General features: G+C 38.6%; 1 protein-coding gene across 1 annotated transcript in view; it reads left to right on the forward strand.

Annotated features, from left to right (window-relative positions):
* Positions 1–24,923, forward strand: part of LOC127957904 (astrotactin-2-like) — a 489,389-nt gene that overhangs the window by 248,005 nt on the left and 216,461 nt on the right. Inside the window, exon 5 of the mRNA XM_052556604.1 lies at positions 17,038–17,139. Within this exon, the coding sequence (XP_052412564.1) occupies positions 17,038–17,139 (102 nt within the window). The remainder of the gene's footprint in view (positions 1–17,037; positions 17,140–24,923) is intronic.

The following is a 24,923-nucleotide window of genomic DNA, read 5'->3' on the forward strand; positions in this document are numbered from 1 at the left end:
TGAACAACAGATAATTGGGGAAACACAGGTGGATGGAATCATTAAATTAACAGGGACATGGAACACATGAGGAAGATAATGGACACACCTGGGAACTAATCAAACACGGAAAGACAGAAACTGGGTCACGGGCAAAAACACATTAAATGAGTCCAGGTGTGTGACAGTACTCCCCCCTCCCGGTAGGTGCGTCCTCGCACCGTAGAAACAACAGGGGGAGGCGTAGGTGGGAACTTGGGAGGAGGTTCCGGTGGAGGACGGACTTCCAGGAGGGGGCCAGCAGACAGGGACCACAGAAGGAGGAGCCAGGGAGGAGACGACAGAGGAAGGAGCCAGGGAGGAGACAGGAGCAGGAGGAGCCAGATGGTCCACCAGAGACCAGCCAGGACGGAGATCCAAGGTGGGGTCGACGGCGGGAGGAGCCATGGTGAAGGAAGGGTCGACGACACCAGGGGGCCGACAGGCGGAGACTGCACCGGTGGGTGAGGAGCCCAAGATGGAGCAGCACAGCCGCAGAGCCAGGGTGACGTCGAGGATCCGGAGGGCCTAGGTGGAGCTGAAGGCTCAGGCGACCAAGGCAGAGGCGGGGTCCTGGCAGACCGCTGTGGAGCCGGAGTGACCGAGGATGGAGGTGGAACTGGAGGGAAGGAGGAGCCTGACAGAGCCGGAGGGATGGAGTGACGAGGTGGAACCAGAGGAGTGGAGTCCCGAGGCGGCGGATGGTCGACGACTGACCAAGGTGGAGCCGGAGGGACGAGGGAGCCCGGTGGAGCAGGTGGGATGACAGGCCACGGTGGAGACGAGGGAGCTAAGAGCCAAGGCGGAGCCGCTGGGTCGAAGGACCGAGGAGGAGTCCAGGGCTCGGAGGCTGGAGGCGGAGACAGGGCCTTAACACGCCAAGGCGGAGCTGGAGACTGGCAGTCCAGCGGCTGAGGGTGAGCTGCGGGACTGAGTGGCACCAGCAGGGATGACGAGGAACTGGCTGGTCTAGGAGGAGGAGAGAGGAGAAGGATGGGAGGAAGGACAGGAGGATCAGGACTGGACGGAACCAGCGAAAGAGGAGTAGAGGGACCAGCAGGTTTGGGAGGAGGCGGGAGAGGGAGGCTGGGAGGGAATACAGGAGACACAGAAGATTCAGGGCTGGGCGGAACCAGCGGAGACACAGAAAATTCAGAGCTGGGCGGAACCAGCGGAGACACAGAAGATTCAGAGCTGGGCGGAACCAGCGGAGACACAGAAGATTCAGAGCTGGGCGGAACCAGCGGAGACACAGAAGATTCAGAGCTGGGCGGAACCAGCGGAGACACAGAAGATTCAGAGCTGGGTGGAACCAGCGGAGACACAGAAGATTCAGAGCTGGGCGGAACCAGCGGAGACACAGAAGATTCAGAGCTGGGCGGAACCAGCGGAGACACAGAAGATTCAGAGCTGGGCGGAACCAGCGGAGAAACAGAAAACTCAGGGCTGGGCGGAACCAGCGGAGAAACAGAAAACTCAGGGCTGGGCGGAACCAGCGGAGAAACAGAAAACTCAGGGCTGGGCGTAACCAGCGGAGAAACAGAAAACTCAGGGCTGGGCGTAACCAGCGGAGAAACAGAAAACTCAGGGCTGGGCGGAACCAGCGGAAATGGAGCAGAGGAAATGACTGGAGGAGGTAGGAGTGGGAGACTGAGAGGGTATACAGGGGAATCAGGGCTGGACGGAACCAGCAGGGAAACAGGAAAATTAGGGATTACCTCCATAGACCAGTCCATCAGATCCAGAGCTTGCTCCTTATGACCTTCAGAGATTGTATACAGCTCACCCTCAGTCGCAGGAGTGTGGGCAGGGCTTTCCTCCACGCCCTCGATCTCCACGAGGACTCCCACGATGCACGGTGTTGCCGGCTCACACACCTGGTCAGTCGCGCTCTCGAGATCCTGTTCCCTGTCAATGGATTGCTCGGGCTCTGCGGCTGCGGTGGGCTCTGGCTCCGTGTGGCGTGATGGTGGCTGGCTGGTCTCTGGGACGGGAGTGGGGCTGGCGAGGTCCTCTATGGGGCAGATGGTGAGAGATGACCCATTTCTCGCCAGAGTCCACTCCACAAATGCGGCGAAATCCTCTCGAGGACCATCTTCGGACGACAACGCTCTGCATTTGGAGTTCAGGCTGGTGTTGTAGAAGGTGCAGAGCGCGCCGTCCGGGTAGCTGGTGGCATTAGCTAATAGGAAAAACTGTCTGGTATGGTCCTCGAGAGAACGTCCTTCCTGCTTCAGCAGGAGGATGAGGAATTCGGGACGATAGAGGGGATCCATAGAACACTAAGAAAAGAAAAGACTGTGAAAAAACAAAAGCAAAACGGAGGGAAGAACACGCAGTTTTCTATTTTCTCTTTTGAAGGTCGGGTCTTCTGTCACGGTTTTACGCTGCCTGAAGGAATACGGAGTCGAGGATAAACGGAATAAGGTTTTTAATATATCCAACACAGGGGATATCCAACATGGAGCACAGAGGTAGACACACGTAAGTAGCAAGTGAGCACAAGTGAGAAGACCCGACAAAACAGAACTGAAGGGACACGGCTTATGAACAACAGATAATTGGGGAAACACAGGTGGATGGAATCATTAAATTAACAGGGACATGGAACACATGAGGAAGATAATGGACACACCTGGGAACTAATCAAACACGGAAAGACAGAAACTGGGTCACGGGCAAAAACACATCAAATGAGTCCAGGTGTGTGACAAGTATAGTTCCTAATTTGGGATTACACAGGTTAAAGGGTGTTCAAAGTAAACAACAGTGAACTAAACATAAGACAACAGATTACCGGTGTAATTATGCCAGTTATTTATATATTGCATAAATAAACAAACAAGCATACAAATAAATAAAAATAAAAAAGACTTGAAAATGCTAGTTTTAAAAGAAAATGTGTCTAATAGGCTATTCTATCAAAGTGTCAAAATAAATGCAACCCAGGTAAAAAAAAATATACTTTTCTTAAGTGGATCTCAATCAAAAAAAGTACAAAGCAAACATACAAATACTTGTCCATATATATCAAGTATGCTTACTGTAAATATATATTTTTGTATGTGCAATGTCTATGATATGTACAAAAAAATAGACTAAAAGAATAATGTCTAATTTTAAAAGAAGTAGTATGTTTAAATCAACTTGTGTGAATGGTGCCTTAGAATGCAGTTTCCTATATAGGTAGTAGAGACCACAGCGGCTCATATAGAGAGCTTATTTCTGCATTTTATTTAGATGGAAGGCTGCTGCAGTTCAGTTTCACTGTAAAGGGACAAATTAAATAGATCACACAGGCTTTTCTTTTTTTCTGTTGCCAGTAAATAGATTCAGTGAAAAAATAGGCCCATGGTAAAATATGTATTGAGCCGATCTATGTTGTTGACAAAGCACTATAGGTTTATGAATACATTTAATAAGTGTATTGTGCTGTAGGTGAACACCAAATGACTGCAGTGATATTTCATCTTAAAGGATGCTGCTTTATAGGCATCACGTGTGGTTTTGCTTCCTTTCTAGCATAAACTGATTTTACAACCTTGTTGTGTATACTTGCAAAGTATTCTAACTCAAACTTACTAATTTGAATATTTTAAATAAAGATTTGTCAGAAGTTGATTCATAGCAACAAAAAAAAAAAAAAAAAAAATGGTTACACTTTATTTTGATAGTCCACTTTAGACATTCTACTGACTATAAGTAACTTTGTAACTACGTGTAAACTACATATCAACTAAATCTCATAAATTTGCAACTAAATGTTAGAAGATATTCAGCAGACAGTCTACTAATACTCTACTAACTGCTAGTTGACATGTAGTTGCAAAGTTACTTACTGCAAATAGAATGTCTAAAGTGCACTATCAAAATAAAGTGTTACCAAAAAATTGTAGCAGTTCATTTGAACTGATTATCTTGATGAACAAAATATGTAAGAATCATACGATTTTGTGTAGTTTTGTTACTAATCCGAAAGTAGGCTCTTTGGAATAATGTACCTAAAGTGACATTTCTGCAAAACAAATGTAAATAAAAGCAAATGTGAGATAAAATGAATTTGCTGAACCAGCCGTGGCATTTTATCTTGCTTCTATAAGTCTCTGAGCTCTTATCGTGACTTGTGTTTGGCGGTACTTGTATGGAAGCAGGCTGCATTGATGTGACTGTAAAAGTGAAAGTGACATACAGCCAGGTGTGGTGACCCATATTCTGAATTCATTCTTTGCATTTAACCCATCCAAAGTGTGCACAACCACAGCGGTGAACACACACACACACACACACACCGTTAACACACACCCAGAGCAGGGCAGCCATTTATGCTGTGGCGCCCGGGGAGCATTTGGGGGTTTGGTGCCTTGCTTAAGGGCACCTCAATCGTGATATTGAAGGTGGGAGAGAGCGCTGTACATTCACTCCCCTAACCTATAGTTCCTGCAGGCCCGAACCTCAAACTCACAAGTTAGGTTACAAGCATAGACAGTAAAAGAAATGGACACAGCGACCCCATTGGAACTCAACTGAGACAATTGAAGCCCATTTTTAGCATTTTTTAGCACTTCCGTTTATGACGCGCAGACTCAAACGAAGCTTGACGACGTCAGCAACCTGTCTGACAGATATAAATCTTCTAGTAGCTGTGCGTGCAAACTGCCATCGTTAATCTTGCAGAGACGGCGAGCTTGAGCGGGGAGTTCTTTGGCGTGAGTGAGAAGGAGTAAGTATTCAGATTAATTATTTTGTATAATATTTTAAAATGTAATACCAGTACCATGAAAGCTCACTCCAGATTAGAGATTAATTTGGTTGTAGTTTTTCACTTTTGCTTTGATGTTCTTTATTTCTAAGTAACTTTCACTCATTGACTCTGCTCGGCTCATCTGCATATACCTCTGTGAGCCTCCTCTCTGTCATTCTCTCTCAGCTGTTACACAGTGTGATCTGCCTCTCAGCCGCTGAGATGCCGTCTGGTTTGATCTGTTCAGGCCCTCTTACACGAGATAGTCATGAGGTTCTCTGCTGTATACTTCTGTGTTAATTGGAGACGTTTGAAGCTTAAACATGAAAGTTTGAAGTTTATGTGAGATTTAGAGGCTGTGAAAGGAGAGGTGATGATGATGTGTGAAGAGAAAGGCAGGTCTCTCAGACACATTTTTTTTTTACACGACAATAAACTGTGATTACAGCTCAGAGTGCCAGACAGCTTTTGTATGATCGGCTGATTTACAACAGTGTTTGTGCTTAAGTGTGAGTGTGTTCTGTTTTCAGCCCTGAAGGAGGTGAGTGAGATGTCTGTTACTGCAAATCCTCAGTCATACTTTCTTTAAAAACTTGTTTCTATTCACTGTACATTACTGGATTGAAAAGTCTGAGACTTCTAGTGAACATCTTTGTGTTTTGTAGCTTAATTGGAAAGTTACTGACAGCAGCACTAGGGCTGTAAAAAAAAAAAAAAAAAAAATGTGAAGCCACTATTTATATTTATCTGTATATAGAAATAGTGCAGAATATATAATTAAAAATTATGTATCAGTTTTGTTATTGTTGGTGTTGTTGTTATTACACGTGCATACGCATATTAAATTGACTACATGTTTGTATACGCTTGATATCCAAAAAAAAAAATAAAAAAATAAAAAAAAAAATTAAAAAAAAATTTAAAAAAAAATAAATATATATATATATATATATATATATATATTTAATGGACTGACATTGTATGCAAATTTGTATGCATAGGTGTTTGTTTACGTTCACACACACACACGCGCGCGTGAGCCCATGCTGTACAGATTGCATATGTATGCACAAATAGCCAAGAGCAATGACTCAACATGCCTCAGCAGGTTTATAATTAGAATGTCATTCTGGCCCTGGTGGTCCACATGGACCAGGACAAGCATCAGTGCCAGCCGCTGGATTACACAGAACACCCACCAGTTACAACGCTATATAAATAAAACAATAAATGAGTTTTTAGCAAACTAGAAGTAACTAGAAGTAGAAAAAAGCATAATATGCATCTGTTCCTCCTCAACACTTTCATTAGTTGTGTTTTCAAAGTCAAGCATTCATTTTACTATGTATTAAAGGCACAATCTGTACGATTATTTTATTAAAATATCAATAAACTAATAGAACAGTGTTATAGATTTTGCTGACTTTGTGAACTTACATTATAACAATTGTTTTGAAGAATGTTTAAATCCAGAGAAATAAGCAATTTTAACTAGTGCTATGGTCCGTGACCATAGTGTCATTGTGTCGCCTGTTAATAATGTCATAACCCCTCAATTTCCAGTTCTGTTTTGTAGAAAACATGGAAACGCCAAAGACGCTTTAATATGTTACTCATTTTATTAGACAGGTGATGGCCGCACAGAGTAACATTCTAACTTTAAAATGTATCTAGTATGATAGAACAGCGCTGCTTGAAATACTCAAGACCAGAAGAAGCAGAAGCAGTCGACTATGGCAAAATAAAAGCTTCACTGCTTTCGAGTCAGGTGTCGCACTAGTTTCGCTTCGATGGCTTTCAGCCTTACCCTGCTTCGTTCTACAACGTTAATAAATCATAAGCTCATCCATGAACATGATTTATGCCCGAGACCCATCGGATTGCATCGAGTGATTCCACACACATAGTCATGGTGTCATCAAACTACACCTTTGATTCTTTGTTTGTTTTGAATACGCACCATCTAGTGGTGAAAACGTAAATATTGTGCTATTAAGGAGAAAAAAAAAAAAAAAAAAAACCTTTACAATTTGCTAAACACTGTTTTGTGCCACAGACTTGAGTGACATATATAAATCAAATAATGCAGCTTTTAAAGGAGAGGTGGGCTGTTTCTTTTCTAAGCAATCAGACTTACGGTTATAATTCAAATGCAGCTTGGCTGTTTGAATGAGCACACAGTCAATTACTGTTGAGTGTCAGTCATATATTTGTCAGGGCATTTTGCAGAGTGCATTTGATATTTCATCCATTTGTAGAAAATAAGAAAGAACAGCCCAGTCCATTAACATGCCTGTTCACCTAAACGAGCCGTTAATCAAAGTTTGAGGATGTGCATAAACCAGATGAGCGTGTAGCAGCCGGTGGAGGTTGGCCCAGCCATAAACATCACACCTGCTCTTTGGGCCCTCTCACAAATAGCTGAGCAATGGGCACCTATGATCTAGAACATAAAATGTGTCAGGCTTATTGGTAGTCCAATTTGTAGTCCAATTATAATGACTTCAGTGACCTGCCTTTGGTGGTGCTTTTATACTGTTGTCTAATTGTATTCTGAAGATTATACCTTCTTACTGAAGTATCATGGCAGATCAAATTTGCAGTGACAATACAGTCCCAGCAATTAGGAGAATCAAGTGGGTAAAGGAAGCCAACCGCAAAGCAGTAGAAGAAATTGGCTTCTGTCAGACCTTTTATTATTGTTATTATTTATTCTTATTATTATTTATTTACTACAACCAACTTAACGTTATCACCGTGAAAATGCTTTTCTCTTTTTTTCTTAAACAAGCAAAAAAAAAAAAAAAAAAGATAACCCACATTTATTATTACTCTATGTAAATGAGTAAACAAAACGAGTCAAAAAAAATGTAAATTAGCAAATTTAGCCATCGTCAGAGATGTTATATTTTATCAAAAAGAACTTAAAAAAGTCAAATGCTAAAAAAATAAATAAAATACCCCTATACCTTTCATACATACAAAGTTTGGTTTGTTTTTACTATAGGATACAAAGTTATAGCCATGTAAATTGGAAAAAGCTAATGAAATCCAAGATAATTCACATCAAACCATCCACAAGATGCATGACATGATCTAGATGTGTTTATTTTATTGATTTATTCTTGCATTTTTGTATTTTTTATTTTTTTTTGTCTTCTTTTAAATCTGCAAGATGACAGAGTGCTATAACAGTAGTGATTTTGTAATTGTTTGTGTTGGATCTACTTCGCTTTAATAGATCCAGTACAGAAAATTATACCGGAGACACTTTCTGAAAATGCTCCATAAACATCCCTAATTGTTTCCCAACCCTGTTGCTGCAGGCACACATTTTGGATGTCTCCCTTATCTGACCTACCTATTTCCGGACATGGAGTCTTTACTGACAAGCAGATTAAAGTAACCAGGTGCATTTAACTGGGAAGAATTTGAAAATGTGTACTGTTGCTGTGCATCCAGGAACAGGGTTTGGGAAATGCTGCTCAAAATCATGTCAGGACATTTAGCCCCAGGCTACAGGACTAAATGTTTCCAAGGCCTTGTCCTAAATGGCACATTTTATGTCACCTTACGGGCTTGTGGATTTACAATGACCACTGTGTGTGTGTGTGTGTGTGTCTGACTGTAGGGTGTCACATTAGTGGTTTTAGGTTTACAAAAAGTGATCAGCAGACTTCTACCCAATAGCCAAAGCATAATACATAAGGAAAGTTTGGCTTGAGGGAAGACAGCAAGTGCTTAGAGTTTTATTTGGGGCAAGGCCTAATAATCATGAAGACCTTTATAAACTGGGTCAGGGGGTTTAATTAGGATGGTAGCTAGAATCTGCAGGACCTTGTCCTTACTGGAGCATGATTAGACACTAGACCCCTGACAAACAACATTTCAATCAGATTGCAGCAGTGATGGGCAACTCTGGCCGTCAAGGTCCACTGTCCTGCAAAGTTTAGTTCCAAACTAAATCAATCTCACTGCCAGCCTCCAAGTAAGCCTGGTTGGATTATTCGTAGAGCTGTAATCGGGCCTTAAAAGTTAGGCCCGACAGGACCCGAGCCCGACAGGTTTCGGCCCGAGCCCGACAAGTACATTTTGATTGACAGCTTTTTTAAAGCCCGAACCCATTTACAGCCCGACATTATTCAAATGTGCGCACGCACACAGCTCTTTTGCCTTTTGTCAACAATGAGTAATTTATTCGTGTTTTAACATAATTTACTCATAACTAACGTAGACTAGACCACTTGGAAGTTGGAATAAAGAAATAAAATAAGTCCTCTGTGACATTGTAACATCTCAGCATTCTAGACATAGGCTCATTTAAAGGTAGGGAACTTTTGTAAAAAAAAAAATATTTTTTTACATATTTATTAAACCTGTCATTATGTCCTGACAGTAGAATATGAGACAGATAATCTGTGAAAAAAAATCAAGCTCCTCTGGCTCCTCCCAGTGGTCCTATTGCCATTTGCAGAAAGTCATGCGCTCCCGGTAAAAAAACAACCAATCAGAGCTGCGGTCCGTAACTTTGTGTTCAAAATGTAGAAAAATGAACATAATAAGCGAGTACACCATGAATCCATTTTCCAAACCGTGTTTTTAGCTTGTCCTGAATCACTAGGGTACACCTATAATAAGTGTTTATATTTTGACTATTTTAGATTGCTTCGGGGGTACCGCGGCGGAGTAACCCAGTACCTTTGTGATTCTTCATAGACATAAACAGAGAGCGTCAAAAGTTCCCTACTGCAGCTTTAACCTATAAATAGAGCAACGCACCAATAAAAACGAGTCATTTAAAAAAAAAAAAAAAAAAAAAAAAAAAAAATCAATTAAGATACATTTTAAATTAAGATGGGTATTTGGCAATAACGAAATTAAGATAAAGGCTCCGCCGGATTTGCTTTATTTAATAAAAGAATAATGCCAACATTAGCGTAGATACTCTGTCAACATTATGCATTTAAGACTCAATGAATATTTAGTTATCATTTGAAAAACCTTTACTCACAGAGATTAGGCTAGGTCTACATGTTTTTGTGGAGGAAAATGATTGAATGCACTGTAGATGTCTTCAGCGCGTTCATGCACTCACTGATGGTGCGTCATTATTCACTCGTTATTCTCATTATAAGCATGGTCAAAACATTTCCAAACCTCAGACTTTGCTTTAGTTGCTGGTGCAACCAAAACGTAATCACCAGAGTTAAGCCTCCGTTACACCTACTCAGCATACATTTTCGCATCTTTCTCGCGCTAATCGAAACACATCACATGACCGCTCGTTTACCTCGCAAACCGGAGCGCAAGCCCGAGCCCGGCCCGAGCCCGCGTAAGATGATAGAAATTAAGCCCCGAACCCGACCGAATCCCATCGGGTTCGGGCAAAGATCTTCAGCTCTAATTATTCGGGTTTATTTGATTATGGATGGGGCTGAACTCTGCAGTGAAGGTCAGTAAACCAAAAGGTCCAGAATTGTCCAACCTTGAATTCTAGGATTGGGATACAAATTTAGATTTCACCTGATAATTATTAGGTACTGTATACTATATCTAGGACCAACAAAGTATGCTTATCCAAAAACATTTTCTACTGCATGTAAATCACTCTCCCATCAATACACTTGTCTGATGTGATGACTATGTCTCTGTAAAGTAGAACAAGTTTATTAATTCATTATAAGTTCATTATTATGATTAATTTTGCTGGTCCTGGGACATTATTGTTAAACAAACATAGTCCTAACAAGGTTTTTTTTTTTTTTTTTTTTTTTTTTTTTTTTTTTACAGTAACTTAACTACTGTACTTAAAAAAAACGCAGGACATAATTAAATCATCAATACAAATTGTGATCCTGTATCTAAAACTGGTTGATAGTAATGCCTTATTCCAAGTCCATTAAAGATGCTGATCAAGGAGCTTGTCCTACTTGGCTCAGTAACGAGGAGTATCCATCCTGCAAAAAACGTAATGTCTTCTTGAGCCACATTGACTGTACATTTTGCATGTCTCATTTATCTGACCCATCGATTTCAGTCTTTACTAACAAGCTGATGTTTAGATGTATTTTCTTTGGGACACTTTGAATATGTGTGCTTTTGGTGTGCCTCTAGGAACAGAAATGGGGATATGAAAACATCCCGCCTCCCAAAAACAGTGCCAGACTTTTTCCAGTCAAACATTTAGTGATATGTCTACACCACACAATACTGGCTCACATAGTCTGCAAACATCAGGATATATTAATGCTCCCTATGTGACTTGTGCAGTGACACTGCTACATTAATACTTGTGGTTTCAAGAGGGCTCGTCAATGAAGAGATTTAGCTTGGCAGTGTTGTCCTGAGAGTAGTCCTTTGAAAATTAGTTTTAAGCACAAGTTGTTTATCCACACTAGGGTTCCTACTGTTTTTTACTTTGAAGCTGTGGAGGTGTGCTGTCCATGGTTCTGAATCTGAGCAGAGCAACTCAGCTTTATTTTTTACAATGAGAATGCTTCAATTTCTGAACACATAATTCATTCCCAGATGAAATGAGTTGAGCAGGTGTGACGGCGACTGACTTTGATCCTGAGAGAGAGAGATGGAGGGAGATGACAGGGAAGGTGTGAATGGAATCGACAGGCCTGCAGGCAAATGAGAGGTCATTTGACCAGCTGCAGTCTGCCCACATCTGGATGAGCATTCTGGTGGAGATCACCTGTGGACTAAATATGCTGTTTGGCAGCTGGAAACAGCATATTGTGTTTTACACTAATTAGAAAGAAGAAGAAACCACATAGAATAGGGAGAAAAAAAGGTGTGAAGGATAACAGGGTGTTAATGCTCTCACATGCTTGATTTGCATCTCTTGTGCCACATTTTGTATTTTGTTTAAACTGTATCAGGTGGCACTTTTAACTATATGCATATGCTTATATAGTGCAAAGGCCTAAAGCCTTATTGCTTTTACAAAGTTATTATAATATGTCATGTAAGCATGACCGCCATGGTGCATTGACCTAACATTATCCACTGATTTAAAATGTACAAGGGTTTATGATTGAAGCCTTCGAATTCAATATTCAAAGTACCGATAGCATGTTGTATACTACACACACAGAGCAAATTATGTAGTTAAATGCTTTATTTTGCTGTTCATGTAGGTTCAAATCAAGTATCAACTGTCTAGGTTTTAAGAGGCAAACAAAGAAGGTCATTTTATCCAAAATTACTCCTGGCTGAGTCTTACAGTCTCCAATAGAAGCCAGCGGTGTGTTTTGATTTTCAACTGCACCGCTGGGTCATCGCTTGCCAGGAACCAGCCTCTCCCACTGCCAATGTCTGGATTCAATTGGCTGTTGAATGCTGCAAAAACGACAGAGCTCAAGCATTCAAAGGAACATAAACACAGACTCCATTGTGTCTCTCAGCACCTCGTATTCTTACAGCTAACAGTCAGAAAAGAAACAGAACCTCTATTTATTTTTATTTTATTATACAGATAAATATTATATATTTTATTTATTTTTTTTATTTTTTTATCTAAGGAATCATTGAAACCTTCTCAAAATAAAATTCATGCAATGGCCCTGGAATCATTGAATTACTTTCAGAGTTTTATGGCTGTCAGTCACCAAGTGCGGATCCCACTAGAAATTAATCATATATAGAATTATCCATGACTTCTCTTATAAGAGATATGGCAGCTCACTCAAAAACTGAATGCCATTCAAACATATTGAGGATTAGAAAATAAGCAGTCGATTTATTAAATAATAAGCTATTTTTGAACTAAAGCAGTTTGTATAGTCTACCAAAGCATCTCCTCCATTGACATCCATTAAGACAAAACAGCCTATTGTTTCTATCCGGGTACTGTTTTTAATATAATTTTAGAGGCTCAGCCAGAGGGAGGGCTCAAATTGTATTGTGTCATGAAGTGTTGTTTAAAGGGGCCATGATACCATCAAGCTATAGTAACAATATTTCCCATTGTTATGAAGTCATATCAGAAGTTGAAAGCAAAATATGTTTGTGGCTCACCATGTTAGTGGTCTTATAAGCTCTTTTATACTCAGTCTAGTAATACAAGAACCGTTTTTCCACAATAGGTGTAATCTCACACACAGTTTATGTGTCTAGGTCTCCCATTATGTGGTGAATACTGCCCATCTGTCCTGCTGTTTCCTAATATGAGTCTAGAAAATAGCCAATAGCAAATAACATGAGAACTCTGCAGGCCTCATGACAGAAAGTGCTGTTTATTGACTCATCAGACAAGGGATTGTTTGTTTTATTGAATAAAGTGAGTTTCGTGTTATTTCGAGCTCTGTATGCCCAGCAGATGTCCACTACATAAACATCCTATGGAAATCCTTGCCACAGTCACTCTTGTCTTTGCTCATGCAATCAATCAATCAATCTCCACTCATTCTTGAATGTTTATCGATCCATCCATCCACCCACCCACCATTCATCCATCCATCCATCCATCCATCCACAAATCCAACCAAACACCCACACATTCAGACACCATCTAGCTATCCATCTATTCATCTATCCACCCTCCCATCAATGCATCCATTCAACCAACCAAACAAACACTCACACACCATCCGTCCATCCATCCATTAATGCACCAATCCACCCAACCAACCAAACAAACACCCACACACCCACCATATTTAGTCCTCACCAGTTTTTTTTTTTTTTTTTGTCAAATTAAATCTGCAGTGCTTTGAAACATGTCTATGGGTTTCATTAAAACTGCCTCTGTGTGGTCTGTGGACTGAGAGGTTCCCACAGGCTTTTCTGATGTGTGTTTTGACTGTTTGATCCTGGGGATCAGTCGCCTTAATCTCTTAGTCATTCATGGGGAAAATCTGTCTGTCTTTCTGCCTGCACTGGGAGCTCTCTCTTTTTGCCTTTTTGAACAGCAAAGAGCATTGTTAATAACTGCCTTTATTTTATTACACTGAGTCAAACTAAGCCAGCCCAGTACTTAGCAGCTGTCCAGGAGGAGCGTTTTGGTGAAATAGAAGGAGGAACATACACAGAAAATGTGATGATGTCCCTGACAGCAGATACAAGGAAACCGCCAGCAAATACGCTCGTCCCTGCAGGGAACCCTAATCCAGACAACTCCATGATGTTTTGCTCTTTAATCAAAAATCTTTCTCACTGTTAATAAATCTCCGTCTGTCTGTATTCTTTTAATTCTGCTCAAAATTATACAATATAGCTCCCTCAATCTCTCTTCTGTTTGAAAGAGACAACAATTAAATGTCTCCAAACAGAATAAAAGGCTGCAGTTAGGTGTATTTAGAACAGTTTGTTTATTAATTTATTTTGTATATTTATGTTGATTAAACATATGTGTCCTTTTGAGTTGTTAATAGGAATTTATTTTACATTTGTGATTTATATGAAATTTCAGCAAATTAATTGTAGAAAGAGCCAAAAATACACTGTATGGGTCAAAATCATAGATTTTTATTTTATGCCAAAAATCATTAGGATATTAAGTAAAGATCATGTTCCATGAAGATTTTTGTAACTTTCCTATTGTAAATATATCAGAATTTAATTTTTGATTTGTAATATGTATTAAATATATCAGAACTTAATTTTTGATTTGTAATATGTATTGTTAAGAACTTAATTTGAAACATTTCAAAGGCAATTTTCTCAATATTTAGAATCATTCAGAGTAAATATATGTTTTCATTGTTCTTCTGCAGCAGAGAGCATGTGATGTAATAGTTTTGTGAAGTCCTTCAGAGGCTCACTGAGTTTTTTTTTTTTTTTTTCTAAGCTGTTCATCATCCGTTTGACATATTCTGTGATTGCTCTATACTGTAGTTAGGAGAACGCCTCTCGAGTGCCCTGCACTCCATAAAGCTCTGTGAAGTGTGCGCTCCCAGCATGCAATGCAATCAAGCAAAACCACTCTTTTAATTCCAGACGCTCGATAATCCTACAGGCCTTGAATGAAAACCTGCTATAGGGAAACTTCAGGAGCAATTTCTCCCTCATTTCATCACACATGCTAATTTTGTTTTCCCAAACAGAATTTATTTGCTAGATAAACAAGAAAACCTGTTTGTTGAGATGTGGACGGCAACAGATGCATTTTTTTCTGTAATCTCTGTTTGTTTATTGATGTTAACCTCTCTTGAAATTACATTTTTTATTCTTCACTTTTCATCTACATCTCTATTTTCTCTTCTTTGTTTCCTCCATCTTCTGAGACATTGAATTCAATAGCTTTGATACTGCATTTCAAGTATGTTTCTTAACACACAACTAAACTAGCTGGCCTCCTGTCTGAGATGGAGGTGGATTTGTCTGGTAATTGGGTTTACCGCTCCAGGTCTTGCTTTATTAGCATGTAATTGTGTTTGAGGTCCTCAAGCCACAGGCAGACAGCAGTGTTTTATTGCTCAGACCTTGAATAAATCATAACACAGACATGAAGTTCTTCTGTTCTTTTATTACACCAACTTTACAGTGATGTATTAGACACATTTAGATACTTGTGTACTGTAAGATTTTATTTTTTTGAATCTGACTAATTTATTTATTTACTTATTTACTTATTTATACTTTATTTTCGATTTAATTTATTTTTGAAATTGCATTTCTTTTTTTCTGCAAGGACACATTTCAACTTGATCAAAAGTTACACATTTTTAAATCCAAGCATCAGGATAGCTTTTTTCACCTCAAATTGGCAACATCTTGGGAAGTAGCTTGTTAGATTTGATGGTGTGATTGTTTAATAAGTGTGACTGTAGATAGAGAAAGAATTGTAACCAAAAGAGAAACAAAGCAAAGCCAGTAGAAATACAGCCAGACATACAGTATCTGTAAAGACACAAATAAAGTGTCAATAGATTAAACATTTACTTTGTATGCATTTGGTGGACACTTTAATGCAAAGTAACTGGCATTGCATTCACAGTGTAACTTAAAATAAAACAATTTAATTTGTATGCATTTACACTAGAACTGTGCCAATACAGTTATATAGCAGATATAAATAAATAAATAAATACATACATAAATAAATAAAATCCAAATATCTAGTGGAACTTCAAAAATTTCTGGAAATATCCATATATGTACATGATAAAATGTATATAGGAATTAATACTGAAAATTAAATGTACAGTATTGTTGGAAATAACACAAAAAATATGTTTTCAGTAAAACAAATATGGTTTTGGTACAGCAGGCATTAAATTGCATATGTGTGTTAAACAGTGCTTTACTGAATAAACTATGGCTCTGTCTTTGAATATATATATATATATATATATATATATATATATATATATATATATATATATATATATATATATATATATATATATACTGTATATATATATATAGAGAGAGAGAGAGAGAGAGAGAGAATTTGCATAGAGCTTATATTTTTCGGGAAAGTCAACCACATATTTTTGCGACATGAACCAATTGACCAAACAAGATCTGACTCACTCTAATCACTAATTAAACCAGTCATCACTAATCGTGAGATCTGCATCACCCCAAACACGAGTCAAGTTCACTTCAGCAAACACTCTCCTCTGTTGTTGAATGGGAAGTGTTGCACATGTAAATAGAAGTGTTGCACAGCTAAATAGCTGGAATTGAATGTCTAATGTTTTAAGGTCCAGATGGCATCTCTGCAGAGCGCTGAGCTGTTAGTGAGGTGAGATCTGGCTAGCAGAGACAAGAGTTAGTCTCAACATATACTGACACATCACACTGCTTTATGAATGTCACGGCATTCATTAGACACAGACGAATCATGAAGAATAGTTTTACAGCTGCTGTTCTATTTTATTATGGTTATTGAAATCCAAGGTGACATTGAACAGTCTTTGTCAAAGTATGGATATAACTGCCAAACACTTGTTTGCATACAGAACTATTAGTATCTATGTTTAGTTATTTGCTCATATTAACTTTGATTAGTGCCAGACCATGTATTTTTTATTGGTATGCAACTCATTCTGCACATATATGCACCAGAATATCACAAACAACAAAAACAAGCATAAAATGCATTATCTTATTATTTAAAAGCTACTTAAACAATAATAAGTTGTAAATTACAGTGAAGGACTCATTAGATGTACACGGCCTATTAATGAGTAAACAATGCAGAGACTACAATCTGTAAATAGAGTGTGCGTTAAGTACAAAACAATAGTTTGCAAATAATTTATAAACGCATAACGTGACAGATGTGGGAGATGACAGAACTGTCTGTGTGTTTTTGTTTGAAGCTGGTGGCGTGTTTGCCCGTCAGATGGATTCTGGATCAGAAATGGATGATGACACTCAACTCAAGTTTTACACGGAGCACCGGGGCCGTCGCCGCAGCAAAGGTAATCGTCTTCACCTACCAAATAAAACCATAAAAAAATATGTCCAACTACTGCCAACTAATATTGTCTCATAAAGCATGCTTTCCATAAATAAGTAAATAACACAATGAATGAATGAATTATGTTTTTGAACATTACTTAAAATATTAAGGGTTATTTAAGTTAACCACTGATTTCAAAATGGTTTCATCCGTGGAAAGAAAGAAGAAGAAGAAAAAGAAAAGCTGTGGGAACCCCTCCAATGAACAAGCCAATATAGACTTTCACATGAATTTTTCTGGAGTCAATAATTGCAGAATGTGCTGTACCGTCATTTACTCTCAACTTACTGTATAAAGAGCTTAAGGCACCTTCCATGAAAAAAGCACATAAAATAGAGCCTGAAAATCTTAAAATTAGACAGCAAACCATATTATGAGAGCAACATGTTTGTGGTCTTTTCACTTTCAGCAAAGCCTGGTCCACTTTGGAGACACTGATTTACATGTAAACGGATAAACTGTTGTTAGTTGTGTTTTAATATATTTTTTATTTATTTTATACTAATGTCTTAATTAACATGCCAAAGCCCATGTAAAGTACTCTAAATAGTTGGGACACTCTACAAAAACCACATACTGCATCAATTACAACATCATTTACAACATGCAGTATGTGGTACTGTACAAATTTTGAATAAAAACAGAATGAAATGATTGTGGAAGTTTCGAAATTTCAATATTTTATTCAGAATACAACATAGATGACATATCAAATGTTTAAAATGAGAAATGTATCATTTTAGGGGAAAATAAAAGTTGATTTAAAATTTCATGGCATCAATACATCTTAAAAAAGTTGGGACAAGGCCATGTTTACCACTGTGTGGCATCCCCTCTTCTTTTTATAACAGTCTACAAACGTCTGGGGACTGAGGAGACAAGTTGCTCAAGTTTAGGAATAGGAATGTTGTCCCATTCTTGTCTAATACAGGCTTCTTGTTCCTCAACTGTCTTAGGTCTTCTTTGTCACATCTTTCTCTTTATGATGCGCCAAATGCTTTTTTATGTGTGAAAGATCTGGACTGCAGGCTGGCCATTTCAGTTCCCGGATCTTTCTGTTGTAATTGATGCAGTATGTGGTCTGGCATTGTCATGTTGGAAAATGCAAGGTCTTCCCTGAAAGAGACGATGTCTGGATGGGAGCATATGTTGTTCTAGAACTTGGATATGCCTTTCAGCATTGATGGTGACTTTCCAGATGTGTAAACTGCCCATGTCACACGCACTCATGCAACTCCATACCATCAGAGATGCAGGCTTCTGAACTGAGCGCTGATAAAAACTTGGGTTGTCCTTGTCCTCTTTAGTCCGGATGACATAGCGTCCCAGTTTTCCAAAAAGAACTTCACATTTTGATTCGTCTGAACACAGAACAGTTTTACACTTTTCCACAGTCCATTTTAAATGAGCCTTGGCACAGAGAAAACGCCTGGGCTTCTGGATCATGTTTAGATATGGCTTCTTTTCTGACCTATAGAGTTTTAGCCAGCCACGGCGAATGGCACTGTGGATTGTGTTCACTGACAATGTTTTCTGGAAGTATTCCTGAGCCCATGTTGTGATTTCCATTACAGTAGCATACCTGTATGTGATGCAGTGCCCAAAGATCACGGGCATCCAATATGGTTTTCCGGTCTTGACCCTTATGCACAGAGATTGTTCCAGATGTTCCACATGACAAGGGCACAGTAAAATAAACTGTTACCCAATTGTCAATGGAAATGACATTATTTTAGTGTATCATGAATGCCTCCCATTACATTCAGCAGTAGACTTTAACCATTAGAAGTCATTATGAAATTACATACATAGATGTACTGAAGATCACTTAAATGTGTAAAACAAAACTCTAAAGTTCAGCTAATTTCATTTAATATAACTTTAAACTATAAAACATATTATTTTATTTTATTTTTTAAGTATAATCAAATTGACTAATGGGACCTTTGACTGTTATTTATTTATCATATCATTTTATTACAGTGTACAGCAAGGGCCAGATTTACTAACAGCTTATGCCAGCACAAACTGTCTTTTGGCATTAATATAGTACTGTCAGGATTTACTAAGATGTGCAATGAAGAATTAGAGCTGAAAAGGCATGGACACAGTTATTTTTATGGCTGACCTTATTAAATATACATTTGTAGGAGTTAACCTTTCAGACGGAAATTTTATGGGAGGAGAGTTTTAAAATGAATCATGCAACATTATTAACTAACGTTTGCACTCATCAAACGACTTGTATTTCGGCCATTATTTAATGCCCAAAAAAAGCATGTCTTAAAGCAGGTAGTAATATGTGCTGTTCTTGGTAGATTATGGAAATGTATTTTGGGTGTGTCTGTGTTCTTTATTTTGCACGTTGTTAGTAAATCACCTGCAAAATTGTCCCATCCCATCAGGGCTTTTATGGAATTTATGGAATTGCGCTAATTGCGCTAAACTGTAATTTGCCCTGTTTAATAAATCTGGCCCTAAGTGTCTGAAAACATTATATTTTGTTTGCACTTAAGTATACTGCTTAAAAATACATTATTCCAAACACAATGATGAAATAATATTAAGCCTCTTTTCTAATAACATGATGAACTAGACTGGTGTAATTTCATGTGCATTTATTGAATCATATTTTTTCCAACAAGCTTTTTCCAAATATTAATTTTACATTACATTATAATTTATCTAATGTTTAACATCTCAGAAGTGCATTCGATTAAGTTTTTATTGCTTAAAAAGTATATATTGGAGCACCAATTGTACTTTATTTTTGGAAAGTTGCAAACCAGGGTTATTATCATTAATAAAAACTAAAACTAGTAATAAATAACTAAATACAATAAATAAATAAATAACTTATGTTACTTATTGTCAGTATTCATTTAAATACATTTTAAATTTTTATTTTTACAAGGCAACATGTGTAATTTTCAAAATGTTATTTCTAACTAACTAAAATTAAAGTGAAAACAGAAAATATAAAAATAAAATATAATTCTAAATATTAATGTAAACAATAACCAATGATAATGAAATAAAACTGGCTTTAAATGTCCACTATTTAATGTTGAAACTTAAGTCCATGAATGCATGCAGTAGATCACTTAATATAAAGGATTTTTCTGGGACAAAGATCCCTCTATGTAAACCAGCTCACCATTTCTGCAAAAGTGGAGAAGGAAAAATCAGTCACTTCCTGTTGTTATTTTATCAGGGTTGAGAGACAAACAACTCCTGGTAGAGATGATTTGCTCAGCGTGTAGCTTTAGAGTCCTGCAGTCACACTCATCTATCACCAGCTTTCAAAATAGCCCCCTGAGAATTTATGATGGTGCACAAAGCGATGCCTCACAAGAGACGAACATCAACGTTCACACTGGCATTACTCTCAGACACTTTAATCGCAAAATGATGAATTTAATACCAAAATCTGCCCTATAAACTGTCACTGTGTTCCAAAACCTATGAGCTGTGAACCTGAGGTAGCTAGCATTCAAGGATTATTTTGCATGTGTTTTTTAAATGCTGTTCTTAAAAAGTAGACAGCATTTTTCAATTATTAATATTTCAAACCAAAAAAGTAATTCACATTTCCATTCAACCTAGTCTCATTGAAAAAATATGCCTCTACCTAGAGTTTTGCAAATCTCCTAAAGATATTAACCTATTAAATAGTATATTCATCTAAATAGTATATTTACATGAGTTTCCAGCTGAAATAAACACTAGTGGCAGTAAAACACCAACAGTTTTTTTTTTTTTTTTTTTTTTTTTTTTTACAATTTATGCTTACATAGTAGATTATATATATATATATATATATATATATATATATATATATATATATATATATATATATATATATATATATATATATATATATATATATATTTATTTATTTTTATTTTATTTTATTTTTTTCTTTTCATTGGGATTGCCACAGACCATTTCTGCAGTTTGCGTTCAAAGGATGGGCTTTTCAGTACAAGGTCCTGCCCTTCGGGCTGAATCCTGTCTCACTGTGTCTTCACGAAAGTTGCGGATGGGGCTCTTGTTCCCCTCAGATGCATGGCACTGACCGGGTCCAAGTTACACTGGGCTGTCACCAAACCTTCACCCCGTGGTCAGATCTTACAGTTCTACGGGCAGATGTGCTCCTAGAACAGATGTCCAGGCATGCTGTGGTTTACACGGATGCCTCCACCACCGGCTGGGGGGCCACGTACAATGAGCATGCAGTGTCAGGGGTTAGTACGGGCCCACATCTTCACGGGCATATCAGTTCCCTAGAGTTGTTAGCAGTGTGCCTTGCCTTGAACCATCTCAAATGGAGCTTACAAGGCAAGCACATGCTGGTCCAAACGGACAACACAGCGACCATTGCATACATCAACCGACAAGGTGGTCTGCACTCCCATCGTACGTCACAACTTGCCTGCCACCTGGTACACAGGCACCTGGTTCCCCAAAATAGTGCTCCTCACAACAGCACCTCCTTGGTGGACTCAGAGATGGGACACCCTGTGGCACCCACATCCAGATCTCTGGAAACTTCATGTCTGGTCCCTGAATTGGATGCAGAGGTTCTTGGTTTTACTTGTTGGTTTACTTGATTACTGTAATTGATTACTGCAATTCTCTTTACATTGGTCTATCAGCAAAATCTATCAAACTGCTTCAATATATTCAGAACTCAGCAGCATGTGTTCTCACTCACACAGCCTCATGGCAGCACATTAATGGTATCCTCTGTAACTTGCACTGGCTTCCAGTTCAATTTAAAATTAAGTTTATAATGCTTGTTTTAACTTATAAAGCTGTGCATCAATTGGCTCTTTCTATGTTTGTGATTTAGTTACCCCTTACATTCCTTCTCGTCTTCTTCGCTCTGCTGATTCTCTTCTTCTTTATCAGCTGCACTCCAGATTAAAAACTATGGGACAGATAGTCTTCTCTCGTATTATTATTGGTGAACAACCCCAAGAGGTAGTGGACACCATCTCTTTGAGACATGCTTACACCTTGAAGTGGAACCTGTTTGTAGAGTGGTGTTTTTCTTGTCAAGAAGACCTCCGGAGATGCCCAATAAGGATTGTGCTTTCCTTTTTGCTGCAAGGGCTGGAGCGAAGGATGTCTTCCTCCACCCTTAAAGTCTATGTCGGTGCAATCACTGCTATCCATGACCCTGTGGAAGGGAAAGTCTGTAGGTGCATGACCTGGTCATCAGTTTCTTTAGGGGGTCCAGAAGGTTAAATACACCCCTATCCCACTCCATAGCCTCTTAGGACCTGTCTTTAGTGGTTAAAACACTACAACAGGGCCCATTTGAGCCATTGCACTCAGTCAAGTTAAAGTTTGTTTCATTGAAAACTCTGCTCCTGCTTGCATTGGCCTTTTTCAAGAGCACGCATTTTTGGTCAATGATCTGTGTATAGAGTCTGGGCTGGCTGATGCCACGGTAATCCTGAGGACCCAGCCACTAGATTGTGGATGCCATCACCCTGGCTTATCAAGCACAGGGTGTGCCCTGCCTGTTCAGGTTGTGAGCTCACTCTACTAGAAGTGTTTCATCCTCTTGGGCACTGGCTCATGGCACCTCGCTGACAGATATTTGTAGAGTTGCCAGTTGGAGCGACTCCCAAGACATTCTTTGGATTTTTTAGCCTTCGTGTGGAGCTGGTATCCTCCTGTGTTCTCCCCTCAAATGTGTAGTGGCACTGAGAGGCCCCGGTTAGTGTCGGTTTGTTAAAACTTCACCAGAGTGTCCAAGGTATAGCCTTGTGTTTCTCCGGCAGACGTCTGCCATTTCCAAGAGGGTTACAATCACCTCCAATTTTCCGTATGCACATAAAAGGATGTTCATAAGCATATTTGCTTCGGAAACCTCCTTCAAGAAGGATGGGGCTTCCATAGTGACTGTTCCAAGTGGAATGGGTATGTTTTTTATGTTGCTTAAAAGGTTGCATTTTGTTTAAAAGTAGAGGCTCGGTTCTTTATTTAAATGTATGCAAAGTTCAGATATTCAGATATTCACACGATATAATATTCTTGGGGCCATGAAAATTTTGTGAAAATCATCAAAAATACTCATGGTGGCTCGCAACTTTTTTCTTTCCTTTATATATAACACTCATTCCCACCAGTGTTATATATATATATATATATATATATATATATATATATATATATATATATATATATATATATATATATATATATATATATATTAGGGGTGTAACGATACGCGTATTCGTATTGAACCGTTCGGTACGAGGCTTTCGGTTCGGTACGCGGTACGCATTATGTACCGAACGGTTCGTTGGACTAATTAATTATATTTGCAAAATAAATAAAAAATTGTGAAATATAATGATATGCGTTCAACAAGGTAGCTCAATAACCCAAACGACGTAACAGGCAACGCCCCTGACACCCCCGAAGAAAAAAAAACACCATATGTTATATAGGCTACTCAGTCAGGCGCTCGCTCACTCAGTACGCGCTGAAGGCTCGTTGCAAAATGGCCAATGCGTTTAACAGACCAGAAATATAAGATCCTCCAATAACCAACAGGTCTGGTGTTTGGGTGCACTTTACCAATCGATCGGGGCATCCGAGCAAGCACGGAAATCAAAATGGACTAGTACTGTACTGTATCGGAATTTCCTGAGCAGTACGATACAATTAACAGGCCTGCACGTTATTAGATAGAACAACTGTTATAAATAGAACGTATGCACGGGCAGTTTTGAAAACTCCACCTACTTTGCTCTTGGCATAGTGCAGCCCAAATCGCGTTGTATCTGAAGGGCAACGCTGAGCCCAGGGTCCAGCGCCGCGCGTACTGAGTGAGCGAGCGCGCTCTGTAGTGGAAAACGCAGGTTTTAAGAATATGCTTAATGTAATTGAGCCCCGTTACAATATTCCTTCACGAGCTAATTTCAGCCAGACCGTAATTCCTGCTTTGTGCCAAAAAACAAAAGCCCTATAGAGAACCAATTGAGTAAAAACACACTCAATATAAAGAGTTATAGAGTTCCATATAAAAAGTTACATCTTTGTATTTGTTCATAACTACTACAACAATAATATAAAATTTTAAAAAAAATTTTATAAGGAGCTGTTTTTGTTTTATACAGTATGCTACTAAGAAAACACCATAGAAGATGGGTAAAGAATAGCTCCATCATTGTTCAATGTAAAAAAAACATACTTTGTTAGTTTTAATAAATATATTTTTTTTAAATCAAGGAAATGTATCTGCCAATTTTTTCTTTTTGCTGTATCTAAAACGTACCGAACCGTACCGAACCGAACCGAGACACCAGTGAATCGTATCGAACCGAACCGTGAATTTTGTGAACCGTTACACCCCTAATATATATATATATATATATATATATATATATAACACTGGTGGGAAAGAGTTAATTAACCTTTAATAACTTTTCCATTTAATTAGACAATAGTAACAGTATAGGGAACAATTCTCACTATTAAATAGTTGCTTATTAGCATGCACATTACTAGCATATTTGAATGCTTTGTTCTACATGACTATATTTTAGATCCCATAATCCACTCGATACCTATACTTACTTACTACTTTAGTAACTATTGACAATGAATTCGAAACTGGCAGGCGGAAACCTATGACGTAAACAAATGAGCGACTGTGGAGATAAAAAAGGGCACCTGTAGAACACATCATCATCTTTTTGTCTTCAGGGTCATTTGTTCTGA

This window comes from Carassius gibelio, chromosome B5 (genome assembly GCF_023724105.1).
Source record: "Carassius gibelio isolate Cgi1373 ecotype wild population from Czech Republic chromosome B5, carGib1.2-hapl.c, whole genome shotgun sequence".
NCBI lineage: Eukaryota > Metazoa > Chordata > Actinopteri > Cypriniformes > Cyprinidae > Carassius > Carassius gibelio.